A 27,634-nucleotide genomic window follows, 5' to 3' on the forward strand; every position below is an offset into this window, starting at 1 on the left:
TTAGCCAGTATGGTCTCAATCTCCTGACCTCGTGATCCGCCCGTCTCGGCCTCCCAAAGTGCTGGGATTACAGGCTTGAGCCACAGCGCCCGGCCTAGCAAAAGCATTTTTAATAGCAAAATCAGAATAAGAATCCAGGTCTCCTGATCATTAAGTTCTGTGTTCTTACAAAATCTTTACTACTAAGTGAAAAATCAAAATATCACCATAATAAAAACCAATGATGCTTAATCAATATCATCATATGTAGTAAGTAAATGTTTCCCAAGTATATAAAGGAGTCTCTGAAGATTTCAATACTCCAAGAATACTTACAAAGATGAATTAAATACTTACTGAGTTTCTCTAGCTCAAGCCGCAAGCTTTGACACTCCCGGGTTTCATTCACAAGTCTCTCCTGACTGTGAGACAACCTCTTTTCTATTTCAAAGTACTGTTGTTCTACAGCAAACAAGCAAAAAACAACAAAATCAAACACACGTACATACATTGTCAATACTGTTACTTATTTATAATAACCTTGAATTTAAAATTTAAGATATAGTACTAGAACTGGGCTTCACGTAACAGAATCTGAGTAAAGATAAATAGACTGAGCACTGAAAAGGACTTAGAGCATTTCCAAATGACTTACATGACAAAAAATAAAAATAAAAATAAAGCCTAAAAAGGGCTTTACAAATGAATGTCTCCAAGGCAGGTAACATGTCTCATTTATCTTAGTATTTTCTCCAGACATCAGTAAATTGCTTACCATGAAGTATTTATTAAACAGGAAAAAACTGTTTAGACAAAAAAAAAAAAACTGCTTTGTTTTAAAAGGCTTCTTTTATAGTAGTCAAGATATTACCTGAAAGCATAAAACTACTAAATTTACGTAAACGTGTAAACTTCCCAAGGGAAGGGATTGAATATCGTGCTCAGCATAGTATCAGGAACATGTAAGACATTCAATATTTACGGTGCAAATTAATACATAGAATGCAATGTACTACTCAGTTCTGAGATCAGAGAACTAATTTTCAAAGTCAATTCTGCTTGACATTTACACTTATTTTTACTTTTATTTTTTTTGAGATGGAGTCTCGCTCTGTCCTCCAGACCAGAGTGCAGTGGTGCAATCTCGGCTCACTGCAAGCTCCGCCTCCTGGGTTCACGCCATTCTCCTGCCTCAGCCTCCCAAATAGCAGCGACAACAGGCGCCCGCCACCACCTACAGCTATTTTTTTTTTTTTTTTGTATTTTTAGTAGAGACAGGGTTCCACTGTGTTAGCCAGAATGGTCTCGATCTCCTGACCTCGTGATCCGCCCGCCTCGGCTTCCCAAAGTGCCGGGATTACAGGCATGAGCCAATGCGCCCAGCAGACAGTTACACTTTTTTTGAAGTAAAAACTTGTTCAGAATTTCCAGTCAACTTAGCAAGAACAGCATTAACCTCCCCAAACAAATGGTAAACCAAAACACATTATCAGTAAGTTTGTATTTTACTAATGGTAATTACTATATTTTTCATATTTTTTCAAGGATGTTCAAGCCATTATTGTCAGTAACTTTCTTAAAGGCCTACTTTAGGTAATTACAAGAAAATTTTAATGCTTTCTATCAAACTCCAACTTTTTGAGAGAAATCAGATACATTAAATTTATGTACTGCACGTTCACTGTGTTTCCAGCGCTCTTATGCACCTAATATTCATTTTCGTAAACATCTAATTCATTCTGGGGCCACGGGACGACGCACACACTATGAACAAGTGCACAGAGTGGTCAATTTGGCAAAGGCCTAGAATGAAGGTGACTAAAAAATAGGGCGGAGCCACTGTCAATTGAAGTGCAACAAAACATATAAGGTACTCCAGGCTCAGAGAGATGGGTTAGCAGACTCCAGCAAGTCTCTTTCCCGTTTGTCGGACGAAGGGAAATAAGAGTCCCTATATGAGCCTACCCTAATTACAAAGAAAATGGTACTAAACTTAGATTCATTTTTTTTTTTCAAAGGCTTCTTATCAAACTGTAAGGAGCAGGAAAGCGAAGGCTCAGGATATCCAAAGAGCCCAGGAAGTGAGGTTAACAGCGTGGTACCCAGTGCCAACTTGATAGGGGGAAGACCAGACCCAAAGGGCGAGAGTCAAGCTCATAACCAAGGGCGGAAAGAGCATCTCACTTACCGCTCTCCACCTTAAATTTCTCGTGCCGCCCCTTCAGGCCATCGATCTCGGATTGCTGATCAGCAAGGAACTTTTCAAGTTTGTTCTGGACAGACTTGGGCAGCTTGTTCAGCTCCGTGCGCTCCAGGACTTGCTGCAACACAGCCGCCATGTCGGTGGGGCCAGGGGCCCCAGTGGCAGCGGCTGACGGGGTAGAAGCGGAGAAGAAAGGCGAAGACCAGGAGGACCCAGACGCCTGGGCCGCCGCCTCTACCACCTCGCTCGGTGGCTCGCGCGCGCCCGCCCGCCGGAGACTCCCGCGGCGGGACCCTGGGAAATCGAGTCCAGCATAAGCGGCGGCGCTTCAGCAAGAGCACCTCACCGCCCGCGACCGAAGTGCGCGCGCAGCCGTTGAAAGCTACGCACCCTGGGAACCCGAGCTCAGCTGCTACCCCGATCCTATTGCGCACTCAATTTTCCGGCTTCCAGCTCCACCCACTTCAGGCCTTGTAGGCCTCTGGGAAATGTAGTGTTTTTCTCATTCCCTTCTGCGAGCCCAATCCCGCACCGTCCTTTCAGTTTCCGTTTTTCTCCCCGCCCCCCTGGCTATCCTATCTCTGCTCCGTAACCGCTGTCCGCACGGTGGCGCCACATACGTACTCGTCACCCCATGGCCCTCCCTGAAGAGCTGGTGACCTTACCATCAAAGCCCCGGGATGCCATGCATCGTCCTCTTTGGCGGCTTCTGGACACTGAGCCACTAGAGGGCATCGGTCCCGGTAGGGGCGGACGGCAAGCTCCAGGCTACCGCCACGCTCTCTATGGCGCCCAGAAGGGGGCGGGGTGGCGACCGCAGTCGCTTTGGCTGAGGCTCTGCAGTGAAGGGAGGGGGGCGTTTACGTCATCAATCTGCGCCACTTAACTCCCAAGACCCTAGCTTTGGAGTGGGAAGTGAGGTGTGGGAAGTAGGTCGCTTTCTGATGAATTAAGTGTCAGTGAATTGAGACCGGAGGGAATCTGGCCGCTAGAGGCTGGTACTTGCTCCCCAAACCCCATCTCCGGCAGACAGACTGTCCGAGGTAATTGTCGGCCACGAGTGCACATTCTGAAAACAGGTAAGTCAGCCTAAGTGTAGTGTGTGTGTATGCGCGCGCGCGCGCGCGCTCGTGCACTAGAGCACACAGCTCCCTTTTCAAGAGAGAAAGGAAGGGACAGAGTGTTGGAAACATATGGACTGTCACTCCGGCACACACTTCTGACGAACTTACCCTGTGTGAAACGGCGTACCTAAATGGTTTTTGGCGGTAGGGAGGTGGTACTGAGTGATTCAGTACCCGGGAATTTAAGGACCCGGGTTAATTCTTCAGGAGGAGAATTAAAAGAAACCGTTAACACTTTGAGTGTAGCCTATGTTTTAAATTTTTCGTTGCAGAAACTGTTACCTAACATTATATTGTTTTTGGAATTGAAAACTTATAACTGAAGTTTTTAAACACATTGTTAATTGCTACAGTAACAGAACTTGCATGTTTCCAGATCATAATTCTGTAATTTTAAAGCTCAATCCGTAGATGGTTTCGTGTTTAATTACTCTTCTGAAAGAATTTATTAAATTATTCATTGTAAATAATGCATTCCCAATGTCGTCTCTCTGTAGTTCCCACAGTCGTGGGCCTTCTGTGAATTGGAGATTTATTTCTTATATGAAATTTATTCTTTTTCTCTAATTCCTACTTTTGAATCATGTTGTGAAGCCATCTAAGAAATATAAATGGAAACATTTTGTGATATTTTGTAATAACTAAGGAAAAATAAATCAGCAGCGGAGCTTAAGGTTGATTTTTCCCCAAAAATACTTTTTAAATAAGCACTGTAATTAAAGTTGCTGGTATATGAAGTATTATGCTATGTCCTAAGCGCACAGTATTATCATACTGTTGATCTGTCATTTGGGAAATGTAGATTTTCTGTATTTAGATTCACAGAATCCTAACATTAGATAGGTTTTCAGATCTGCTAGGATTCAAATGCTTTATTTTATAGATTAGGAAACCGGAGCCCGGGAAGATTGAGTTGTGTCAGTCACAGTGCTTGGATCACAAAGGCTTTGGCTGATATACAACATTTCTGGAAAATTATGACCCTATAAGGCAAAATACGGTGGTCCCGTAGTATCCGTGGAGCGTTGGTTCCAGGACCCTCTCACCTGCCCACCCCATGGATACCGAAATCCATGGATGCTTCAGTTCTTTATATTAAATGGTGTAGCATTTGCATACTTTAAATCATCTCTAAATTACTTATAATGCCTAATACGATGTAAATGCTATAGTTGTTGTATTGTTTAGGGAATAGTGACAAGAAAAAACATCTTTGCACTAACGGTACAGACGCAATCATGCTTTTTTAAAATAGAATTTTTTTCGATCTGTGGTTGGTTGGATACATGGAAGTGGAAACCACAGATATGGAAAGCTGACTATATACATTTTTAGTACTGCCTTTTATAAAGTATGGTTGACTACATTTAAAAATTTTGAAAGAGCACTAAAGAAAAATTTATCTGACATTCAATCCGATTTCATAATTGAACAGATTTTCATCTCTATTGCATTCAGTTTCTTACACATTAATATGGCTATTAGGTGACACCCTAGAAGAACTAAGTTTAAAAGGGTAAATATAACTTTGGAATTATTTGTATTTGTTGCAAGAATTAAGAATTATTAGAGCAGAAGGAAAAGGAGTATAATATGATGAAGTAGAAGAAAGTTAATACATAGAATTTCATACCTTAAGGCATTAGTAAAAGGTAAAAGCCCTTAACTTCACAGAGGCATCAGTGATATTTAGACAAGCATTCCCAGACTTAGTCTCTAAAAAATGATATGGAAATCTGATTCACGTCTATTGTTGTCAAAAAAGAGCTAGGAAGAAATTAATGTGTTTTGAGACAAAACTGAGCAAGCTCATTGAAACAATAATGAAACAGCCTGTAGTAGGACAGTTCAAACTTGAATCCATTCTCTGGGCTTTAATTTTAAAATGCAAAACCATCTTGTGACTGACAGTTTACTGGTATCAGATATACCATCCCAGCATATCTCTGGTAGTCTTAACTTTGTGGTACTGAATACGATTCACATTTTTTACAGAACCCAAATGATGATTATTCCTAGATTGCAGTGTTCAAAATACTGTAACTGTGTTCCTGCAGTCTCTGTTTGTTTTATAGCTCTTTTGGATATCATCTCTTTTACATTTTCATTCTCACCGATTATGAGCTCCTTGATTTAATCATTCATTGTATTGCCTAGCTCTTTTATTCAGTATCTTTGGTTTTAAGCTATAGAAATGCAAATCAAAGGAGCATAAGCCAATAGAGGGAATGAATATACTGATTTCCTACTACAAACCAGAGAGAAAGCAGAACAAGAGCTACACTTAGTAATGATTTAATTGAAGGACTGGTTACGATTCCTCATTATGAGAATGGTGTTGAAAAACAGGGATTCTAGAGCTGGAGTGTCTCCTTTGCCACTTAACCAACTTTGTCACTTTGGCGAGTTATTTAATCAACTTTTCTCATTTCAGTTTCTTCATATATAAAATGAGGATTATAATGGTACCTACTTCCTGGGGTTTCATGAATTATTGTTACATGGAAAGTACTTACAATAATGCCTTGTTCAAAATAGAAGCTATATAAATGTTGTTGTATTGCTATTTATCTACTTAAATAACTCTTACTGTAGTATGTATTGCTCAAGGGCAGAGACTGTGTTGCTCATCTTTGTGTTATCCCACTTAGCATAGTTTCTAAGCAAAAGTGTAGTTCTTTCATATATGCTTATCAAGTAAATGAATTTGATTCTACTTCCTAATGAACTATTCAGAAATGCATGTTTACTATTTTAGCAATGAGAACACTGAGACTTAGCAATATATTATCAAAGACAATACAACTAGGAAGTAGATCTAAAATAAGAAATCTGGTGTGTTGGCCAGGCACGGTGGCTCATGCCTGTAATCCCAGCACTTTGGGAGGCTGAGGCGGGCGGATCACCTGAGGTCAGGAGTTCGAGACCAGCCTGGCCAACATGGTGAAACCCCGTCTCTACTAAAAATACAAAAATTAGCCGGGCATGGTGTTGGGTGCCTGTAATCCCTCCTACTCAGGAGACTGAGGCAGGAGAGTCGCTTGAACCCGGGAGGCGGAGGTTACAGTGTGCCAAGATTGTGCCGTTGCACTCCAGCCTGGGTGACAAGGGCAAAACTCCATCTCAAGAAAAAATAAATTAAAAAAAAAAAAAAGAAAGAAAGCAATCTGATGTATTGCCTACTAGTTTAGTATCCTCTCCCTTATCCCAGCCTTGAGAAAAAGGTTTGATCTCTCATGTCAAATCTGGTTGATTTGTGGTTGTTTCCTGCTGCACTGTATTGAGAACTCTGGAACTACATCTAAACTTTGCAAGAAGGAATACACTGTGTAATAAGCATTTGCTGCAAGGCCTGGGATGGCCTCAGGATAGTATCACTTCTTTTGCTATACTACTCCCATGATAAAGACATTGCAAATGATATTTTACCTAAAAATACTGTATCTTTTTTTCTTGTAATATAGGAGATCTTAGTTCCTAAAAATGGGAAGAACTTACATTGTAGAAGAGACTGTTGGCCAGTATCTTTCAAACATAAATCTCCAAGGAAAAGCTTTTGTCTCTGGCCTTTTAATAGGACAGGTATGTATCTTTTACTCTGTATTTATTACTAAATTATTACTCTGTAATTTATTAAAACAAATTACTTGTTTATTTAAAGTTAAAAGATGCTATTTAATAATAAACTCAAGGTTAGGGGATGGAAGAAGGAATGTAGAAGAAGTAACTTTAAAGTAGATCTTTGGAGAAACATGGAAAAGTGAGAAACCTAGCCCAGTTTTGCTCAAGTCAGGACACCTTTCCCTTTCACCATGTAAAAGTAATTTATTATATGGAAACTTCAGAATTAGAATGTTTATTGACCAGATTGTTCACATTTTGTTGTCTTTCCAGAGTGTTTTGTACTCCCTTCTAATCTTTCTAATATCTGGTTATCCAATTCTTTACAAAAGAAGCTTTTGAAAAGTTTATTCCTATTCTAATTTGTGTTGTCTTATATCAGACATTATAGCAACAGTGGTCATATTTTTATATGCTATAGTGCCCATCTTACTGCATTTTTTTTTTATGTTGAATCAATAGGGAGGGAGAGGGATTGGGAAAAATTTGGAAATTAGACAAATTCTAATTTCCTCTTAGAGCTGTGTCTTAAAAATCAACACAAAATCAAACAGAGATTCAGATACTTATTTTAAAACCTATGCCACTGATTTGTTATAGGTGAAAGAAGAACCTGTTAATCAGCTGGAGGGACTGGTCAGCAGTACAAAGCAAAAAAAAAAAAAAAAAAAAGAATCACACAGGCAAGCTGACTGTGTCTATCCAAAAACGCTGGGGGAGAGTGCACTCTGGCCCAAGGACTTGATTTTGAGGCCTACTAGCCAATAAAGTTCTTACTGGGACAATTTTCTTTCTAGATGTCTTAGCCCGATGCCTTAGAGTCTTCAAATTACATAATTAACTTTCCTTATTCTGATTCTATCCATATTCCCAAGCTACTTTCTTTTATAATTTGATGCCCCATGTTATCTATTTATAAAGAATACACTGTCCAGAGGACTCATGTGTTCAGATGCCTTCATGACATTTTAGCTTTCTACATCATTCTGAATAAACTCAGTTAATGTCAGTCTAGCCATGAAAGACAGGCTCATTTTCAGAATTTTTACAAATCTCATTTCTTAATTTGCAAAACAGAGGGCAGATCTACATGGATCAACCAGGTAGCACCACCCTGTGAGGCCTCTCATTAGTCAACCAGACCGCCTCTCTTGAGAACAGTGTGAATTTCTTTTTAATTCAGTTACTTAGCATGTAATTCGGGGCTCTTTTTGTTAGGAGTTTTCTGTTTTAAGTTTTTTTGTTTCTCTTTGTTTAAAATATTAGAAGAAGTCTTAGAGAAAGATGTGATCAGTAGAGATAAAAAGTCAGGGAGAAAGACCCTCTTCTAAATTTGTCTTAACTGGATAAAGGTTGTTTCTAAAGCTCAGGCAAACTGCCATCTTACAAATGAGTGTCTCATAATTTAAGGCCTTCCTTCCATCTGTCTTTATGCTATTGTATGTAGTGCTCAAGGACAGAGGAATTCATTCCTTTCAGTATTCTACGTGCTTTTTCTTTGCTTTTCTTCTAGAGTTTATTGCTTTTTCCTCTCCTTCCCCTTAAGCTTGCCTGTTTCCTGGTCTCTGTCAGTTTTTCTTTTCAAAGTTATACATTTTATGAAGAAAAGAGAAGCCTTCTTAACTGAGACCTACCTTCTTTTCCTGTGTTTATTTGAATGTAACTTCCTGAAAATAACTTGTAGGAATAATTAATCTTATTTTCTATCCCAAGGTGGTACTAATGATCAGAGTTTCAGGTCATGTGTGGGGATGATACAATGCTAACTTGCATTAGCAGTGTTATTTTCACTCTTTTTTGTAGGAAACTTTCACTCTAGTGAAACTGAGCTATTAAATGTTCCCTACATTTATTTTTAGATCTCCCACCTTTGGTCACTACTTAACTGATCTTACAACTGAAGAACAGATGGGATGTGGTGGTTCATGCCTGTAATTCCAATGCTTTGTGAGGCCAAGGTGGGAGGATTGCTTGAAGCTTGGAGTTTGACCTAGCCTGGGCAACATAGCAGGACTCTGTCTTTACAAAAAAGTAAAAAAAAAAAAAATTAGCCGGACGATTGTGGCTGGCTGTTCAAGCCTTGTAGTCCTAGCTACTTGGGAGACTACTCGGGAGGATTGCTTGAGCCCAGGAGTTCAAGGTTGCAGTGAGCTGTGATCACGCCACTGCACTCCAGCCTGGGCATTAGAGCAAGACCCTGTCTCTAAATAAATAAATAAACACACACATGTGCACACATACAAAGAACAAAAAACAAAACAGAAAAAACCCTTGAAGAACATAGAATCTGGTGTCACTTTGAATTGTGTCCCAAATCCCCTTTGTTATTCTATGGAAATGTATGTGGAAGTTCCCCACTGTCATCATTTCAGTTAAAATAAGATACAAAAGGTCACTTGTTTAATTTCACTGATATTTTCCAATCTGTTCACTTACTATTTATAAAACAAATATATCTAGAAAATATAACAAATATAACTAGAAAACTGAATAAGCATATTACTTTTTAGTTAATGTAATTCATTCACTCATCCCGTAAACCATTTTTAGGGACCACTCTGTGATTTATATTTGAGTTGTCCAGATCAATAAGAAGCTGATATTAAATACGTTAAAAGATAAACTACATGTGAGGGAAAGGTTGTAAGGCCAGTCTTGAAAATTAGCTTCCCGGTCGGGCGCGGTGGCTCAAGCCTGTAATCCCAGCACTTTGGGAGGCCGAGACGGGCGGATCACAAGGTCAGGAGATCGAGACCATCCTGGCTAACCTGGTGAAACCCCGTCTCTACTAAAAAATACAAAAAACTAGCCGGGCGAGGTGGCGGGCGCCTGTAGTCCCAGCTACTCGGGAGGCTGAGGCAGGAGAATGGCGTGAACCCGGGAGGCGGAGCTTGCAGTGAGCTGAGATCCGGCCACTGCACTCCAGCCCGGGCGACAGAGTGAGACTCCGTCTCAAAAAAAAAAAAAAAAAAAAAAAGAAAATTAGCTTCCCTTTAGCTTCCACTGTAATATTGGTGTTAATGGTTTAACCTGTTAACAAATATTACTCAGTTTTTGCATGTCATAAAAGCTAAGGAATTCAGGTATCACTCTAATTAGATTGAGGAATCAGATACCACTCTAACAAGCTTTTTAATTTGTTTTTGAAGTGTTCTTCACAAAAGGATTATGTGATTCTTGCCACTAGAACGCCCCCCAAAAAGGAACAAAGTGAGAACCTCAAACATCCCAAAGCTAAGTTGGATAACTTGGATGAAGAATGGGCCACAGAACATGCCTACCAGGTTATCTTATTTTTCTGTTTATATGTTTTAGTTTTATTTCAAAAAAGAGTTAGAATCAAGAAGATTTAGTGACTGAGTAGAGAGAAGAGACATAGAGAGTAAGCAGCTAAACATGACTGAGATTGTTAGCTGGGGTGTTGAGGAGGATGGTGTTGGCATTACACGAGGAGGAAACAGATTGGGGGTGAGCGAGTGGGAATAATGACTAAATTCACTTACAAGTATTTATTGAATGAATTATGTATCATCAAATACATAATGTTAGAATAAGCTAAATATAGAATTATTTCCTTTTGTGGGGTTGGGGGTGACGGGAGGGAACTTAGAGGACAAGTCAATAGGTACAGCAAGCCACCATAGCACACGTATACCTATGTGACAAACCTGCCCATTCTACATTTTTGGGTTTTTGTTTTTTTGAAGAAAAAGAATTTTCTTTAAGAAATAAAAGAATTATTTCCTTTTCCAGTCAACTTTAAATCTTTTAAACTCAAACGTGTGTTTCTGTGTATGTGTATATAAATATATACATGGACATATATCTGTATCTGTGTATGTGTTTGTGATTATGGGGCAGTGTGTAGTTATATACAAAAAAAATTCTGCCTGTAATCCCAGCACTTTGGGAGGCCAAGGCGGGTGGATCACCTGAGGTCAGGAGTTCGAGACTGGCCTGGCCAACATGGCGAAACCCCGTCTCTATTAAAAATAAGAAAAATTAGCCAGGTGTGGTGGCAGGTGCCTATAATCCCAGCTACTTGGGAGGCTCAGGCAGGAGAATTACTTGAACCCGGGAGGCAGAGGTTGCAGTGAGTCAAGATCGCGCCAGTGTACTCCAGCCAGAGCGACAAAGCAAGAGTCTGTCTCAAAAAACAAAACAAAACAAAACAAAACAAAAAACAAAGAAATTCAATATTTAATTATTATTGTTTTAGTCCATTTGTGTTGCTATTAAGGAATACCTAAGACTGAGTAATTTATAAAGAAGAAAGGCCTTTTTGGCTTATGATTCTGCTGGCTGCAAGATTGAGCATCTGGTGAAAGCCTCAGGCTGCTTCTGTTCATGTCAGAAGGCAAATTGGAGCTGGTGTGTAAAGATCACGTGGCCAGAGAAGAAGCAAGGGGTTGGGAAGTGCCAGGCTTTTTTTTTTTTTTTTTTAACAACCAGCTCTCCTAGGAACAAATATAGCGAGAACTCGTTCGTTGGTGTGAGGATGTAACGAAGCCATTAATGAGGCATCTGCCCCATGACCCAAACAGCTTCCATTAGACCCCACTTGGGTTCACATTTCAACATAATGTTTCAAGGGGACAAACATGGCAACTATCTTCTAAAAAAAATATTAAGTATTGTAAAGTTAAATTCCTAATGGTTTATAAATAACTTTCTACTCTAATTTTGCTTTTGGTCTCTCATAAAATTGTATATGACACACACACACACACACACACACAGAGTATTAATGAATTTATATAGTAAATTAGCTTAACCTTTTACCTCTAGAAAGAAAAGGTTGATTTTACTTTTTCCCCTTTCTTGCTGTCACCTCCATCTCCTAAAAAAATGGTTAATTTTTTGTATTGGTGATTTTGAAAAGATAGCAGGCTCCCTATGCTAAATATGAAAACTTTGTCAGAATGGAATTTATTAAATTAGAGGAAACCACCAGCAGACATAATGCAAGTAGATTAAGGATTAGAGCATGGTATCTAATTTTCTAAGACTCTACTCCGATTAATTGCTTATACATTAACTAATGAAAAGCTAACCAAAGCACTCTAATCTCTGAGTGTAGATGATAGAAAAAAATCCATGTGGTATTAAGAACTAGCCACAATCATGTGAAGGGAAATACAAATATGGAGATATCATGGTAGTATATATCAAAAACCTTGAAAATATGTATAACTTCTTAAACCAGTTGTCCATCTCAAGGGATTTGTCCTAAACAAATAATTCTATGAATGCAGAAAGACGTACTAGGATTTTTAATCTATATTATTTTAAGGTAAAATTCTAAGGTAATTAGAATTTTAAGGTAAAATTAGATATAACATAAATGCCCAATATCAGTAAATGGGCTTAAAAATTTGAGGTTAATCTATGCAATAGAAAATAATGGATTTTCAAGTCAGACTCCCTCTGTTCAAATTCCAGATCTAGTATGCTGCTAAAAATAGGGATACAAAGGTAGAATTACTTATTCCCTTAAGGAGCTCCCTGACCAACTAGTAGGGTTCACAGATAACTATAATATAAGGCTATGTGATAAAATCCTTGGGAAAACTACACCGAAGCCCTATGGGAGTTCAGAGATCAAAGGATCAGAGCAGGCAGCTTCCTCAAGCTGCCTTTGAAGTACCAGTAGAGTTGAGACATGTAGAAATATAAGAGAAAGTCATTTTTGGCCTAGGGAGCACTGTGAGTAAAGACATAGAGTTAGAAAGCCTAGGATGTATATGGGAAACAGTTTATAGCTCATTTGACACTGCTTTTCAAGTAGTTTTTGACAAATATTTGGGTTACTTGAGGAAAAGTAGTGTCAAATGAGGCTATAAACATCAGATTGACCAAATTCTAGAAAGTCTGAAATATCAATCTAAAATAAAACTTAATTTTATTTAGCTGATGGTGGGACACCATTGAAAAAATATTTCAGTCTTTGATCTCCTGAGAAAGGGGTTTATTTATTGATGTAGCTAAAGGATGTTGTTATTGGATAGTTTTATTTATAAAGTAGTTTTAAGGTGAAAAGCTAAGGACACTCTAAGAAGACAGTTTCTCAAACGGAAAGGATTGCGTATAATGCCAAATGCTTTTGTTAGCTAATACTATATTTCTATTTTTAGGTATCCAGAATGCTACCAGGGGGACTTTTAGTTCTTGGAGTATTTATTATTACTACTTTAGAACTGGCAAATGATTTTCAAAATGCCCTGCGTAGAGTAAGTTTGATATATTGAAAATTCTTAATGAAATCAGTTATATGTTATTTTTATTGATTATGAGTATATATAATGATTCTAGGCATATTTAAATTTGTTTTCCATAATTCTTTTTGCTGGGGTTACATTGAAAAAACTTTTTTCACTCAATTGCTTGGATATCTTGAGTGTAAAAACTGTTTATATTTTAAAAAACTACCCATTTAAAAATAGTCTTTATTTTAGAGATAATTCTGACTATTAGGAAACAAGTTACAATGCTTTACCAGTTTTTCTTGTACAATAGCAGTATTCTGTCACACCTTCTATTTAGTACCTAGTGATTATTGTAACATGAAATTATTAGGTGCTGAAATTCTTTACCTTCTTTTCAATTCTCCCTGGATCCCAAGAGTAAAACATAAAGAATCAGATTATTCCTGGACACAGTATCTATCGGGAATCTCCTATGTTTTTGGCTTAATTACGGCACCAGAGAATATGATAATGTAGTGTAAAAGTAATGAAGGTGCACAAGCTGTTTTCCCTTAAACCCAAACCTAAGGTAAACTCCATGTAGCCAGCTCTTTTAGCATTCAGGATCCACATGAACTTTTTGAAGGGTATTTCATACCCCGAAAGAGGGGGGACCTTTTAATCTTGAGACATATAAAACCCAACCCCAACAGTATCCCACAAAAAGTGTGCAGCTGAGAACTTCAGATGTTATAGATTTTTTCAGTCTTGTAACCTGTCCTGTCAGATGTCACAGCCTCAAGCCTCTGATATTTGCACCTAAGGGAGTAAGGGAAGAAAATGGAGATATTCTCCTCCCTGCTAAATTGTTTGACCCTCTGCCAATTTTTCCATCTTAAATAAATTTACCTTGTTCACAGTTGTTCATTCCCTTTGGCATTTTGAAATTTAACCTAAATCTATGCGTATTTAATATTAATAGCATTGATTGTGCACCCTTTTGTGGCTGGTGCTGAATTGAGTGAGTTGAATGTGGGCCCAGTGCTAGAGAGATATAGCCAGGCCCACTTTCCTTGCTTTTGTATCTTTTGTTCCTAAAAAGTATATAAAACTTTAGAAATGCTTATCTCTAAAATTACTGAGTTTCAATTATCTAATTGTTTCCATTGGCTTACATTGACCAACACTATAAGAAACAGCCTTATAAAATTTGTCAGTGTCACCTGTTGCTGTTAAGAACTTTATTCATCATGTTACATTAATATTGTGTTTCCGGAAGAAATTTCTTTTTATGTTATGAAGAAAGTTGTGCCTCCTCTGATGATTGTTTGTCTTCAGCTTACAGACCATGTGAACTAGGTTACAGATTAGATTTCTCTCTGCGCATTATTGTTAGAAAGCTTAGAGTGAAATGTGTTACCACCCCTTATATCAAGTATGCATTTATATAATTCTTATTTCTGACACAAATTTATCTCACTATTCTACTTTAACTTTTAATTTATGTTATTACTATATTTTATATGTTGTTATATATTGCCTTAAGTCTTGTGTGACATTTAAATGAGAAATGCTAATGACATGCTTGATTTCTTTAGTTAAAATCACTTGTCATTTCTCATTCTAATGAAAATAAAGTCTCTGTTCTATAGTTTCTGTAAATTCTGGTTGCCCCAAATTAATTGTTCGTGTCCAGTTAATCACTAATGACAGTGAATTACTTTTTTTTAATTTAAACCCAATTTTTTTGTAATTTCCTAAAAGGAACTCAAAAAGGTTAGTAATTAGCTCTAGTCTTTAATTTGAAGAAAAGAAACATTAATGGTGGCACACACCTGTAGTCTCAGCTACGTGGGAAGCTGAGGTGAGAGAATCTCTTGAGCCCAGGTATTGAAGGCCAACTTGAGCAACATAATGAGACCCCTTCTCCAGTAAATAAAGAATCATGAAATTTTAAAGCTAGATGAGAGTTGGGGACGTTATAATTGCCTATTTCAACACTCACTTTTTTTTTTTCATTTTGCATTCAATTGATGTGTATTTTTCTCTTTCAGCTAATGTTTGCTGTGGAAAAGTCTATAAATAGAAAGAGATTGTGGAATTTCACAGAGGAGGAGGTCTCAGAACGAGTGACACTTCACATTTGTGCTTCTACAAAAAAGTATCTTTTGTTCAGTTTATGGTTTAAAAGTACGAAGTACCAAAATGATATTCTTGCAAGGTTTTTTTTTGCTATTTAAATAATCATTTAAAAAATAGGCATAGTTTTGTAAGATTTTTCTGTAAATAACATGGAATTAGAGCTGCCAATAATAATAATAGCAGTAATGGTTGTTAATCATGTCCCAAGGTCATAAAAAGCTTGAGATCTGAAATATGAAAGACTCAGGATTTTGAATTTTTTACCTATCTTCCCCTGTACATCCAGGCACAGTAGGTTCTCTACAGAGATAAATGCCTAACTCATGACTTAGGCAAAGTAATGTTTTTATTATGTTAAAGTTTCACCTCCAATTTCGATAGATAATGATGTAAAATTCAAAGCACAGGTGCACAGAGCTGGATAGTATAGGACATCTGAGAAATTCTTATGTCTTTGGCTAAGATGAAATGACACTAAAAGCCAGTTATAGGGCCTCCTTACCTTCTCTTGTCTACACCTTGCCAGGGCAAGGGTACCTCCCAAGCAAGGGTCAGCCTCACTGAAGGAGTGACACTATTGATGGACTTCCAAAGACAGAATTTTAAAAGTGACCATTCTTGCAGAAGCAGGGCTTTTTTTTTTTTTTTTCTTTTTAAATCTTTAGTATTTAACTGCAAAGTTTCGTGTACAAGCCCTTTAATCCAATAAATAGTCTCAGGTTTGGCCTCATATAAAACAGTGCTACTTTTTTTTATGGAGAATGTGTATTTGAGCAGAATTTCACAAGTGCTTTGATTCTATTTATTGCAATTAGTGGGATTCATAAAAGGTAGGAAATGATTTTTCAAGCATCTCAAGTACTATAGTGACAGCAGTTTACATGTATGACTATATATACACATATATGTATACACTTGCACACATATATACATGTATGTACGCATATCTTTAAAGTTATGATTTTGTAAGAACTTTTGGATGTGTGCATTTTTTAGTTTATTTTTTGATGGTTTATATTCTTTTAGTTATCAATAATGCCTTTTTTGATTATTTCTTTCCTTAATTAGTAAAGAATATTTTGTCGAACTTATGATATCCATGATCCAAAGGTAAGAAATTTACTCTTTAAAGATTGTTCTGTGTCACAAAGTATTTTCAATCAAAATTCAGCTTTATTTTTAGTTTTAATAATTTCCATTGCCATCACTTCCTACTGATGTCTACAGCTAACTGTAGTTTTTACTTTGAACTATGATTAATTTTATTACAGGTAAGGAAAACTTTTTTGTGTGTGACAGGGTCTCACTCTGTTGCCCAAGCTAGAGTGCAGTGGTGCAGTCATGGCTCACTGCATCCTCCACCTCTTGGGCTTGAGGGATACTCCCACCTCAGCCTTCTGAGTAGCTGAGACTACAGATGTGCACCACTGCACCTGGCTAATTATTTTTGTTTTTTTTTTTGTTTTTGATAGAGATAGGGTTTTGCCATGTTACTCACGCTTGTCTTGAACTTCTGGGCTCAAGTGATCTGCCTGCCTTGGCCTCCCAAAGTGCTGGCATTACAGGCTTGAGCCACCACGCCCAGCCAACTTTTAAAAAAATTGTTAAAATATCTTTGTTAATCTCCTCCTACCTTGTTTGTGTATTTAGTATTATATTTGAGAGACTGGTGATAAAAGTGACTGAGGACTTTGGTAGCTGCAATGCCTACTAAACAAGCTATGTGTATTCAGCAAAACCCAGAGTAGCACTTTGCTAATGCATCTAAAAGGGTTGTGAAAATGTAACTTTGCAGTGTCATTAGCAAGGATGGGACAGAAGGAGAATGCCTGACACCTAGGAGTTGCTCAGTGATTATTTGCTTCTCATCAGAATCTTCAATATGGATACTGTTGAAGCTAGAGGATCAAAGGACCTTTCAGAATTCTAAACATGGAAATTTCTGATTCTTTTTCTGCCTACCATTGGGAGGAAAAGTGATGCCAAGGATGCCGAGTTTGAAGAGTACTAAACTTAACACATGCTTTATTTTGTATTTAATTCAACCTGTAGCCTTTTGATCGAGGGTTTAGCCATATATGTTAGATATCAGCTTGTATGCGTTATTTAGGTTGTATACTTACTGATGTTTTGTTGATTCATGTATTTTATCTAGACCACATCATAGTTATTTTTCTCCCTTTTCCACTGCTAGAGTTCAGCAAGACCAGCAGATTGGAAGTATCAAAGTGGATTATCATCCTCATGGCTTTCTTTAGAGTGTACAGTTCACATTAATATTCATATCCCACTTTCTGCTACTTCTGTCAGCTATACTCTGGAGAAAAATACAAAGGTATCAGGGTAAAATGAATTTTCTTTAGTGATTGCTAAGTGAACAATCTGCTTTTATTTTGCTTGCATGTGTCATTCATTTTACAATCCTCAAAAATTACATTCTGTTTATAAAAATGTTATATGAGTGAGTAACCATACCCGCAGCCAAATTAGAAATTTTTAGAAGTGGAACAATGTCATAATGCTAGTGTATTCAGTTTAATAATAACTAATAATTTAGTTATTGAACTAAATACACTAGTATTTATTATGTGCCAGTTAAGTATTATTATGTGCTTTGCCATTAAATTAAATATACCAGTATTCATTAATTAACATATGTGAAATGTAATTAATATACAAAGTTACAGTGTTTGGACTTTCAGCTTTCTCTTGGTACTTAGATTTTTTGTCTTTTTCCAGTTCTTTTTTGTATTTCTATACCATTTTATTTTTATCTTATTTTTCTTCATTTTTCTCATTGAAGATGTCAAATGGAGCTTTTTTTAAAAAAAATTATTTTGACATATTATTTGAGGTTTTTTTCTCACTTTTTTTTTTTTAAGGTAATGGGCGTCAAATTTTATTTAACTGGTCATGTACTGAATAACCTCCGAGTCTGTGACATAAATGTTATTCTGGGATAAAGATAAGAAAAAAACTATATTATTAAATATGATAAGGTACCAAGAATTGGGGGGTATAACTTTTTGTTAATTTGTGAAACTAGATTTAAATGCTGCATTAATGAGACTTAGGGATTTTAATATTTCAGTTTATTAGGTGAAAAAAGTAGATTATAGGAAGTTTAATTGAGATAGCATTATATCTGAAAGATTTCCATGTTGTGTTTCTCTTAAGAATGGACTTACACGCTGGGCCAAGGAAATAGAAAATGGTGTTTATTTGATTAATGGACAAGTTAAAGATGAAGATTGTGACCTATTAGAAGGACAGGTGAGTTAAGAGGAAAATCATCTTATTAAATTGTTAATGCTTAAGGAAAAATAAAAGATGACTTATTTTTAGTCCTTGCCTACAAGAAAACTGCTTTCATCTACCTCTCATTTATAATTTCTTTTAAAATAAAGGGCAAATGTTTTTCTTAGAACAACAACCCCATTAAAAAGTAGGCAGAAGACATGAACAGACACTTTTCAAAAGAAGACATACATGCAGCCCAGAATCATATGAAAAAGAGCTCAGCATTACTGATCATTAGAGAAATTCAAATGAAAACCACAGTGAGATACCATCTCACACCAGTTAGAATGGCTGTTATTAAAAAGTCAAAAAGTAACAGATGCTGGTGAGGCTGCGGAGAAAAAGGAATGCTTACACACTGTTGGTGGGAGTATAAATAAGTTCAACCATTGTGGAAGGCAGTGTGGTGATTCCTCAAAGACCTAAAAACAAGGATACCATTTGATCCAGCAATCTTATTACTGGCTGTACACGCAAAGCGATATAAAATGCATTATGTTCATTACAGCACTATTCACGATAGCAAAGACATGGAATCAACCTAAATGCCCATCAGTGATAGACTGGATGGAAATGTGGTACGTATACACCATGGAATACTATGCAACTGTAAGAAAAGAACGAGATCATGTCCTTTGCAGGAACATGAGTGGAGATGGAGGCCATTATCCTTAGAAAACTAATGCAGGGGCCAGGCATGGTGGCTCACGTCTGTAATCCCAGCACTTTGGGGGGCCGAGGTGGGTGGATCACTTGAGGTCAGGAGTTTGAGACTAGCCTGGTCAACATAGTAAAGCTCTGTCTCTACTAAAAATACAAAAGTTAGCTGGGCATTGGTGACAGTTGCCTGTAATCGCAGCTACTTGGGAGAGAGGGGCGAGGCGTGGTGGCTCACGTCTGTAATTCCAGCACTTTGGGGGGCTGAGGTGGGTGGATTACTTGAGGTCAGGAGTTCAAGACCAGCCTGGTCAGCATGGTGAAACCCTTTCTCTACTAAAAGTACAAAAGTTAGCCGGGTGTGGTGGCAGCTGCCTGTAATCGCAGCTACTCGAAAGGTTGAAACAGAAGAATCGCTTGAACCTGGGAGGTGGAGGTTGCATTGAGCTGAGATCGTGCCACTGCACTACAGCCTTGGGCTACAGAGTGAGACTCCATTTCAAAATAAAAGAAAAGGAAAAAAAGAAAACTAGCAGAGGAACAGAAAACCAAATACCATATGTTCTGACTTACAAGTGGGAGCGAAACGATGAAAACACATGAACACATAGAGGGGAAAAACACACACTGGAGCCTGTCGGAAGGTAGAGGATGGGAGGAGAAAGAAGGAGAGAATCAGGAAAAATAACTAATGGGTACTAGGTTTAATACCTGGGTGATGAAATAATCTGTATATCAAACCCCTATGACTCAAATTTACCTATGTAACAAACCTGTACTTGTACTCATGAACTTAAAAGTTAAAAAATAAGTCCAAGAAAAAAAGAGAAAATGATATAATTGGAATCCCGAAACTTATGGGAGTGTCATCTGAATTTCATCTAATTTCCAAATTGCAACCAAAGGCCACGTGTTCTGCCCTCACGGCAGTTCAAAAGCTATGGCCATTTTATAAGAGAGGTCTATAGAGGCTTCTAAAATAGCTTTGACCTGAAGGAAGCAGAACTTCTGTGATCCCTCCCTTTTTAAAGCAGGGATCGGCAAACTTTATGTGAAGAGAAAAATACTACGTATTTAGATTTCACAGTCTGTATTTTTATCTCTACTGTGTAGCCTGAAAGCAGCTACAGGAGATATACATAAGTGAATGATCCTGGTTGCATACCAGTAAAACTTTATTTACAAAGACAGGTAGCAATGTGGGTATTTGCCCACAGGCAATGGTTTGCCAGTTGTTGCTTTAGGGGAATGAAAGTATGGAATTAATTGTTTTAAAGAGTGCACATTGATCCAGAATACATAAAGTAATATCTATATAAAAAACTAAATTAAAATAACTAAAAGACTTGTTTTTTCTAAGTTACTTAGTACATCTACAATAGTTTCTAAGTTGTCTTTTATATGCTACAGTCTTAACAATTTGGCTTCTTAACTTTTGTGTTTTTTCAGAAAAAATCTTCTAGAGGAAATACTCAAGCAACTAGTCATTCTTTTGATGTCAGAGTGCTAACGCAATTGGTAAATATTTTAAAATACTGCTTATTTAAAATATTTATTAGAATAACCGTAATGAAACTTTCTGTTTTTATGTTTCTCATTAGAGAATAAAAGGATTTTAGAGCTGTAAGAGACTGTATGAAATGGCTGGTTATAGGAAGGTTATTCCCAAGAAACATCATTTTAATAAAACCTGTTTGGGTTTTTTGCCTCAAGGATATTAACATTTTAACATCAATAGCAGTTGAAAAAAATATGTACATATACATACATATGTGATATGTATGCATGTGTGTAAATATTTTGGGTTGTAGCTTTTATAGTTAAAGTTGCAATTTTAACAACTTAAAAGTAAAAGATGTGTACACAGAGGTGCAAAGAGTTGTCATATGCTTAATTTGAAGTAGATTTATTAGATTTATACCCCTTGATTTGATAAAAATCACAAAGTATTAATTAGCAAGTTTTATATTTCTGTATGGTTGCATTAATTTATACATCTTTTCGAAAATTTAAAAGTTGGATATCTTGAAGAATAAAAAGTTAAAGCCACGAATTACTCCTAAAAATATACATGCCTTTGATTTTAATCCTACTTGAAATTATCCTAAAGAACAGACAAGGGTATAAAATAGCACACGTGTGTTTGTAGGAAACTTTATTTCAATATTATACTGAATTTTGAAACAGAAATACTCTCAGGACTTGTCTTTTTTTGAACTGAATAGAATAGAATTAAAAGCAATTTGGCATTTGAGGATATTTTAGTTTCATCTTTTTCTGTGTGTAGCAATAGAGCATTAGTTAAATTGTCTTTGGACTTATGCCATTCAATGTGAGTTCTCAATTTCATTTTTCAATACCTTAGAAGTATTTTAGTCTTGATTTTCTACTTTGTCTTGATTTTAGAAGTGTCCTTTGTTTTGAGGCTGGCTATTCCTCTACTTATGTGCTCTTCACTAGTTAGGCTTACTACATGGTTTATTAAACAATTTGGTTAAGATTATTTTATTAATAGTGTAAAATTGTAGTTGGGAGATGTATAGAATGTGGGAATATAGAGAGATGAGTGGAAGATAATCTTATGAGATAATTTATTGTAGTAATATTATATAGTATATTTTTGGCAGTCACTCCACCGATCACTTAACTGGAAATTTTGAAGTGATTAATATACAATAAGTAGTCAGTACTTACTGCCACTTTTCTCCCAGTTAAGTCTCATTGATTCCTTATTTGTAGTATTAAGCTTTTCTTTTATTTTTCATACAGTCCTGCTGTTATTAGCCTTACAACAGTATTATTTTACCTAAATTAGCACAAGTAACCCTTAACTGGTCACTCTTCATCTATACATTCTTGTCCAAACTGATAGTTTCTCTAAAAATGCTTCTACCTTTGTTAGTATATCTCTTGAAATACTTTCCATTTATCTACTGTATCCTGTTTATACACTCAGATGATCATTTCTGAATCATAGTTTATGTTCAGTTATTAATTTTTTTCAAGAAGTATTTATGGAGTTTGTACAATGGCCAGACACTGATTATGTTATTCTCCTTGCTCAAAATTTCTAAAGTGTTCTATACTGACTAGTTAGAGAAGTCCAACTCAGGGTTCTTCATAGCCTCAACATACCTTTTTGTTCTTTCTTTCTACCTCTTATTTTCTAGATGTATGCTTGCTGTACCTTTAAAACTCTGTATTTCCTGAACTATGTGTTATGTCTTTGCTCTTTTCTCTGTCACCCAGACTGTCAAAAGCCATCAGTACATTAAGATCTAGCCCAAATGCCATTACTTGTGTAAGATTTCATTTGGTTCCCATAAAAATGGGAATCTTCTCTTTTTCAAATACCATGTTAGCATCACAGAAGTTCCTTTACCTAACGGCTGTTTGCCAGCCAGGTTATTCCTAAGTCCAGGTAATCAAGAGGAGTTTACATATGTAGACCCCAGCTGGTTTACATTTCCACCTAAAAGGAATGAGTCAGACCTTATATTCTTTAAAACTTTTCCTGGCTGAGCATGGTAGCTCATGCCTGTAATCCCAGCACTTTGGGAGGCCTAGGCAGGGTGATTGCTTAAGCCTAGGAGTTCAAGATGAGTCTGAGCAACAAGTGAAACCCTGTCTCTACAAAAAATACAAAAATTAACTGGGGGTGATGGTGTGAGCCTGTAGTCCTAGCTACTTGGGCGGCGAAGGTGGGAGGATCGATTGAGCCTAGGATCTTGAGGCTGCAGTGTGCTGTGATAGCACCACTGCACTCTAGGCTGGACGACAGAATGAGACCCTGCCTCAAACAAAACAAAACCGACCAACCAACCAAAAAAACCTCTTTTCTTTAATATGTGTATGTATCATCTTTAATAGTCTAGTCTATTTTGGAAAACAGTGCCCTAATTAAATATAGATAGATAAATAGCTAGCTAGCTAGATAGGTGTATATACACACACACACAAATATTTACATATACTAATATATAAATGTGTTATATGTTAAAAAGATATATGTTGTATGTTAAATATGTAAAATAGAGCATTCTTTTTAGAGTAGTTTTGTCTACAGTAAAAATTTATGGAGTAGATAGAGGAAGCCTGTTACTCCTCCTCCAACCCCACCTTATTGATGTATCAGTGAACTCTACATGTGTCATATGGAAGCTTATTCCAGATATCGTATCAGCATGGTCACACTGCTGCTTGGTTTGATGATAGCCATTTTTGAATGGACCCAGGACCTTTGGAGCTATGTGGTCTTTGGCTAATTTTTTATCAACAAGTCCTTGACCATGTTAGAGTCTAAATTGTTTAACAACACCTAGAAGGTTTACATTACCTTAGATATTGCCTGAATTACTCTAGACATCAAATAATGCTCTTTCAATAGCTATGCATTTAAATATTCTACTCTTCATTATTTTTCCGCATTTATTCTTGATTGCATAAGCACATAGGCACAAAGCACTTTTCACAAGTTGTATGATTTGACTCTTGTTCTTCAGAATTGATTTTGTTGTTGAATGACTTATACTCCAAGTGTTCTTAGAACATAAATTACTTCTTTACCATTTCTATTTTTTGGTTATCTTTTTAAATCATGATTTTTTGTTTCCATTATTATGGGCCTCTATTACAGGTTGAGTGTGCCTTGTTTGAAACATTTCTTGGGACCAGAAGTGTTTTGGGTTTGGGATTGTTTTAGATTTTGTAATATTTGCAAAATACATACCAGTTGAGCATCTCTAATCCAAAAATCTAAAATCTTATATGCTCTAATTAGTATTTCCTTTGAGCATCACATTGGTGCTCAATAAGTTTTGGATCTTGGAGCATTCAGGATTTTCAGATTAGGGATACTCAACCTGTAGTACTTTAACTATTTTGATACTATCCTTGTTTTTGGCACTTACTAAGATGATGAGGTTGAAAATATATGTGAAACACCTGAAAACCAAACAAGAGCACTGGCATTGCTTAGACTGAAGAGGATGGGACTGTGAGATGAAAGTGACTGCTTACGACCACTGATACCATTTTCTGATAGCAGGCATAGTTGACTTGTTTCAGTTTTGCTGTGGAGCATAGCATTACTTTCAGTCTATGAAAGCTTTTGGTTGAAAGTGTGTAAATATATGTGTCTGTGCATTGCTTATAGTTTTACCGTAGTTCTCACATCCCACTTTGTTATTATTGAACTTATTTTGCATTGCACAACTTACATCTACTACATCATGTCTTCATACATCTTTTAATCATCACAGTACTGATGTGAGTAATTTGCAAATAATATATTTTTAGGAACATATTGAGTGAATATTGAACCATTTTAGATGGTTATGTTAGAAAAATTTAGATGTAGTTGTGTTTAATTTCAGTATACTTTCAAAATGCCTGGAAAATAATATATAACTTATAAAAACAAATATGAAGGCCTTTAAATAATTTGCGGCAAATAATTTCAAATGCTTGGCTCAGTCAAAACTTTCTTCTGTCTTCATAAAATTGCTAATATAATGTTTAAATATTTCCTGTAGTTAATCATTGTTGGCTATTAGAACTTAAACAGATTTTGTCTTTCAGCTCCTGAATTCAGACCACAGATCCACAGCCACAGTCCAGATATGTAGCGGTTCTGTAAACCTTAAGGGTGCTGTGAAATGCAGAGCTTATATCCACAGCAGTAAACCCAAAGTTAAAGATGCTGTGCAGGTACAAAAAGGAATAACTAGCGAATGAAAACATGTTGACTATTAACAAAAACCTAAAATTTTACCTTTTTTTATCTTATATTTTATAATTATTCATTTGATTTTAACTGATAATGGCCTGTTGTGCAGTCCAAATGTACCATATAACTGGTGTCAAGATTTTCATATGTAGAGCATCTATTTTGTGCCTTTTTAAAAATGATGACTATACAAGTTTAGTAAGTGTTCCACAGTTGTACATATTAGTATCTAATTTGGAACACTGCAGTTATTTTTTTTGTTGTGAAACTTTATTCATTTATTTGGTTTTAATTATTTAGATATGGTCTAGGCAAATTTGTCATTAAACTATACATTTGTTAATAAGTATGCTAAATAAGTGGAAATAAAACATTGAATGATGTATCAGTTATTTAGTGGGCATGATTGTACTGGAAAGCAAATTAGGTTTTTTTGTTAGTTAAATAATGTAAATCCAAAGTATTTTATTTCTTACTGTGTTTTTGTGTGTTTTTCCCTGTAGGCAGTAAAGAGGGATATATTGAACACAGTTGCTGATCGTTGTGAAATACTATTTGAGGATCTGCTTTTGAATGAAATTCCAGAAAAAAAAGTTATGAGTATAAAATAAGTACTTTTTTGCCTAACTTCGACTGATATAGTAATAAGATATCAAGATATAGCAAATACATCATCTTTTATAGCTACGTATCTATGTTTTCAAACAGTGTATCATCTTTTATCATTGGATGAACATTTTTCAGTTGCTGCTCAGAAAATTTTTTTTTGAGACAGAGTCTCACTGTGTTGCCCAGGCTGGAGTGCAGTGGTGCAGTCAGGGCTCATCTGAAGCCTCAGCCTCTTGGGCTCAAGCAATCCTGCTACCTCAGCCTCCCTAGTAGGTGGGCCTGCAAGCACATGCCATGATGCCTGGCTCATTTTTAGTATTTCTTTTTTAGAGACAGGGTTTCTCCATGTTGCCCAGGTTGGTCTCAAACTCCTGGACTAAAGTGATCCACCGTCCTTGGCTTCCCAAAGTGCTGGGATTACAAGTGTGAGCCACCAGGCTTGACTCTAGAAAAATGTTTTTGAACACTTTATCAAATTTAGCAAATTTGTCGACACTTAACAATTTCAGGGAGGATTTTTTAAAAAATTAATTCCAAGTGAACTTCTGCCAGAATGAGTAAACCTTGTTGACATTTTAAAGTTAGTATTTTTTGTTAATATCTATGAGTATTTTAAATAATTTAGCCATAATCAAAATATTATTTATTAGTGTTAAATACTATATAATAGGTCCTTTAATAGGTACTATTTATATAAACTACATTAGTTTATATGCTTCTCAGCTATTACTCTAACAGACTTCATTAGGTTTAAAAAAGGCTAAGTTACAGTATCTTACCCTTTAATAATGATTGCAACTTTTGGGAAACATAACAATTTATACCATCGCAGTAATTGGTATTAAAATTTTTTTTAATCAAAAGCAAATTAAAATATTGAGTACACTTTTTAAAGCTACATCATCATCTCCCCATTCTTATTATTCCAATGTCACTGGATTTGAGATTCACATTTAGATATGTACGTAATTGGAACATTCATATTAGCTTTGGGTCCAGCAATTCTCCTGCCTCAGCCTCCCAAGTAGCTGAGATTACAGGCGCCCACCACCACAGCTGGCTAATTTTTGTATTTTTAGTAGAGACAGGGTTTCACCATGTTGGCCATGCTGGTCTTGAACTCCTGACCTCGGGTGATCCACCCACCTCCGCCTCCCAAAATGCTGCAATTATAGGCATGAGCTGCCGCACCTGGCCCACATTAGCTTTTGAAGGGGATATTTTTATGTTCGTAGGAAAACACAGCTCCTCTATTTAACCAACTACTTTTAGTACTACTGATAGCTAGTATATTAAGTTTGATGGACTAATTATAATTTTTTTTATATTCCTAGTATGCTAGATTCTATGGATGCCAGATTTAACATGTATCCTTCCCTTAATTCACAATTCTAAAGTTCCATTTACTAATAATTTATAATTTTATTTGACTCTTACATGAAACAATTGTGGATAGAGAGTTTTGGAAGGGCAGTATGTGGACCTGTTCACATGGTCCGTCAGTCTAGCAGCCCCATGTCAGTGTGGCTTTGTTTTTGCAATTTGACTTTGAGTTTGTGTTAACTCCTGTGGTATAAATCATTGCTTCACTTTCTGAGCAACAGTGTATGTTATACCTGCATTGCGAGTTTCAGGATTTTCAGGGTATGAGGATGTATCCACCATTAATGTTAAAGATCTACCTTATCAGACACATTAGTATACTCTTTTCTATTTAAAAATCCTTTATAAAAGTGGTATTATATGGCTATCATGGTATTCTTTCATATTCAGTTAGTATTTTGAAATTTTTGCTGATGTTCAATTAATGAAATTAATGGCCCCTAACAGCAGTTGTACTGTTCTTATGTTAAACTTGATACATTTAGCAGTTAATGTTATAGCCTAATCCTAAATTTTTAAAAAGTGAAAAAGTTTTTACTGGTAATTGGGTGGCCTTGGGACCTGTGTGAAGAACATAGACTGTAGTTTGGTGGAAAGAGTAAAGACTTTGAAGTTCTCAGGTTCTGTGTTTATTCTGCTCCTAGCAGAGTGACCTTAGGCAAACGACTTTATAGGCATTGAATTTTGTCTGTCTCCCTCCCTC

The 27,634-nt window shown here is 36.5% G+C and overlaps 2 protein-coding genes across 3 annotated transcripts in view; one reads left to right on the forward strand and one right to left on the reverse strand.

The window, feature by feature from the left end:
- Positions 1 to 3,044, reverse strand: part of TPR (translocated promoter region, nuclear basket protein) — a 67,454-nt gene extending 64,410 nt beyond the window's left edge. For both annotated transcript variants that reach the window (XM_011934187.1, XM_011934186.1), the window contains exons 1-3: positions 2,848 to 3,044; positions 2,168 to 2,476; positions 337 to 441 (exon numbers count right to left, since the gene is read on the reverse strand). In XM_011934187.1, the coding sequence (XP_011789577.1) occupies positions 337 to 441; positions 2,168 to 2,476; positions 2,848 to 2,917 (484 nt within the window). In that variant the 5' untranslated portion in view covers positions 2,918 to 3,044. The remainder of the gene's footprint in view (positions 1 to 336; positions 442 to 2,167; positions 2,477 to 2,847) is intronic.
- A 5-nt stretch (positions 3,045 to 3,049) lies between these two features.
- The window catches only part of LOC105506143 (chromosome unknown open reading frame, human C1orf27), a 43,107-nt gene continuing 18,522 nt past the window's right edge, over positions 3,050 to 27,634 (forward strand). The window contains exons 1-12 of the mRNA XM_011934185.1: positions 3,050 to 3,261; positions 6,771 to 6,888; positions 10,077 to 10,211; positions 13,062 to 13,157; positions 15,167 to 15,273; positions 16,328 to 16,364; positions 17,449 to 17,589; positions 18,432 to 18,527; positions 20,661 to 20,729; positions 24,792 to 24,920; positions 25,443 to 25,532; position 25,885. Of these exons, the coding sequence (XP_011789575.1) occupies positions 6,790 to 6,888; positions 10,077 to 10,211; positions 13,062 to 13,157; positions 15,167 to 15,273; positions 16,328 to 16,364; positions 17,449 to 17,589; positions 18,432 to 18,527; positions 20,661 to 20,729; positions 24,792 to 24,920; positions 25,443 to 25,532; position 25,885 (1,000 nt within the window). The 5' untranslated portion in view covers positions 3,050 to 3,261; positions 6,771 to 6,789. The remainder of the gene's footprint in view (positions 3,262 to 6,770; positions 6,889 to 10,076; positions 10,212 to 13,061; positions 13,158 to 15,166; positions 15,274 to 16,327; positions 16,365 to 17,448; positions 17,590 to 18,431; positions 18,528 to 20,660; positions 20,730 to 24,791; positions 24,921 to 25,442; positions 25,533 to 25,884; positions 25,886 to 27,634) is intronic.

This window comes from Colobus angolensis, unplaced genomic scaffold (genome assembly GCF_000951035.1).
Source record: "Colobus angolensis palliatus isolate OR3802 unplaced genomic scaffold, Cang.pa_1.0 Scaffold132, whole genome shotgun sequence".
Taxonomy (NCBI): domain Eukaryota; kingdom Metazoa; phylum Chordata; class Mammalia; order Primates; family Cercopithecidae; genus Colobus; species Colobus angolensis.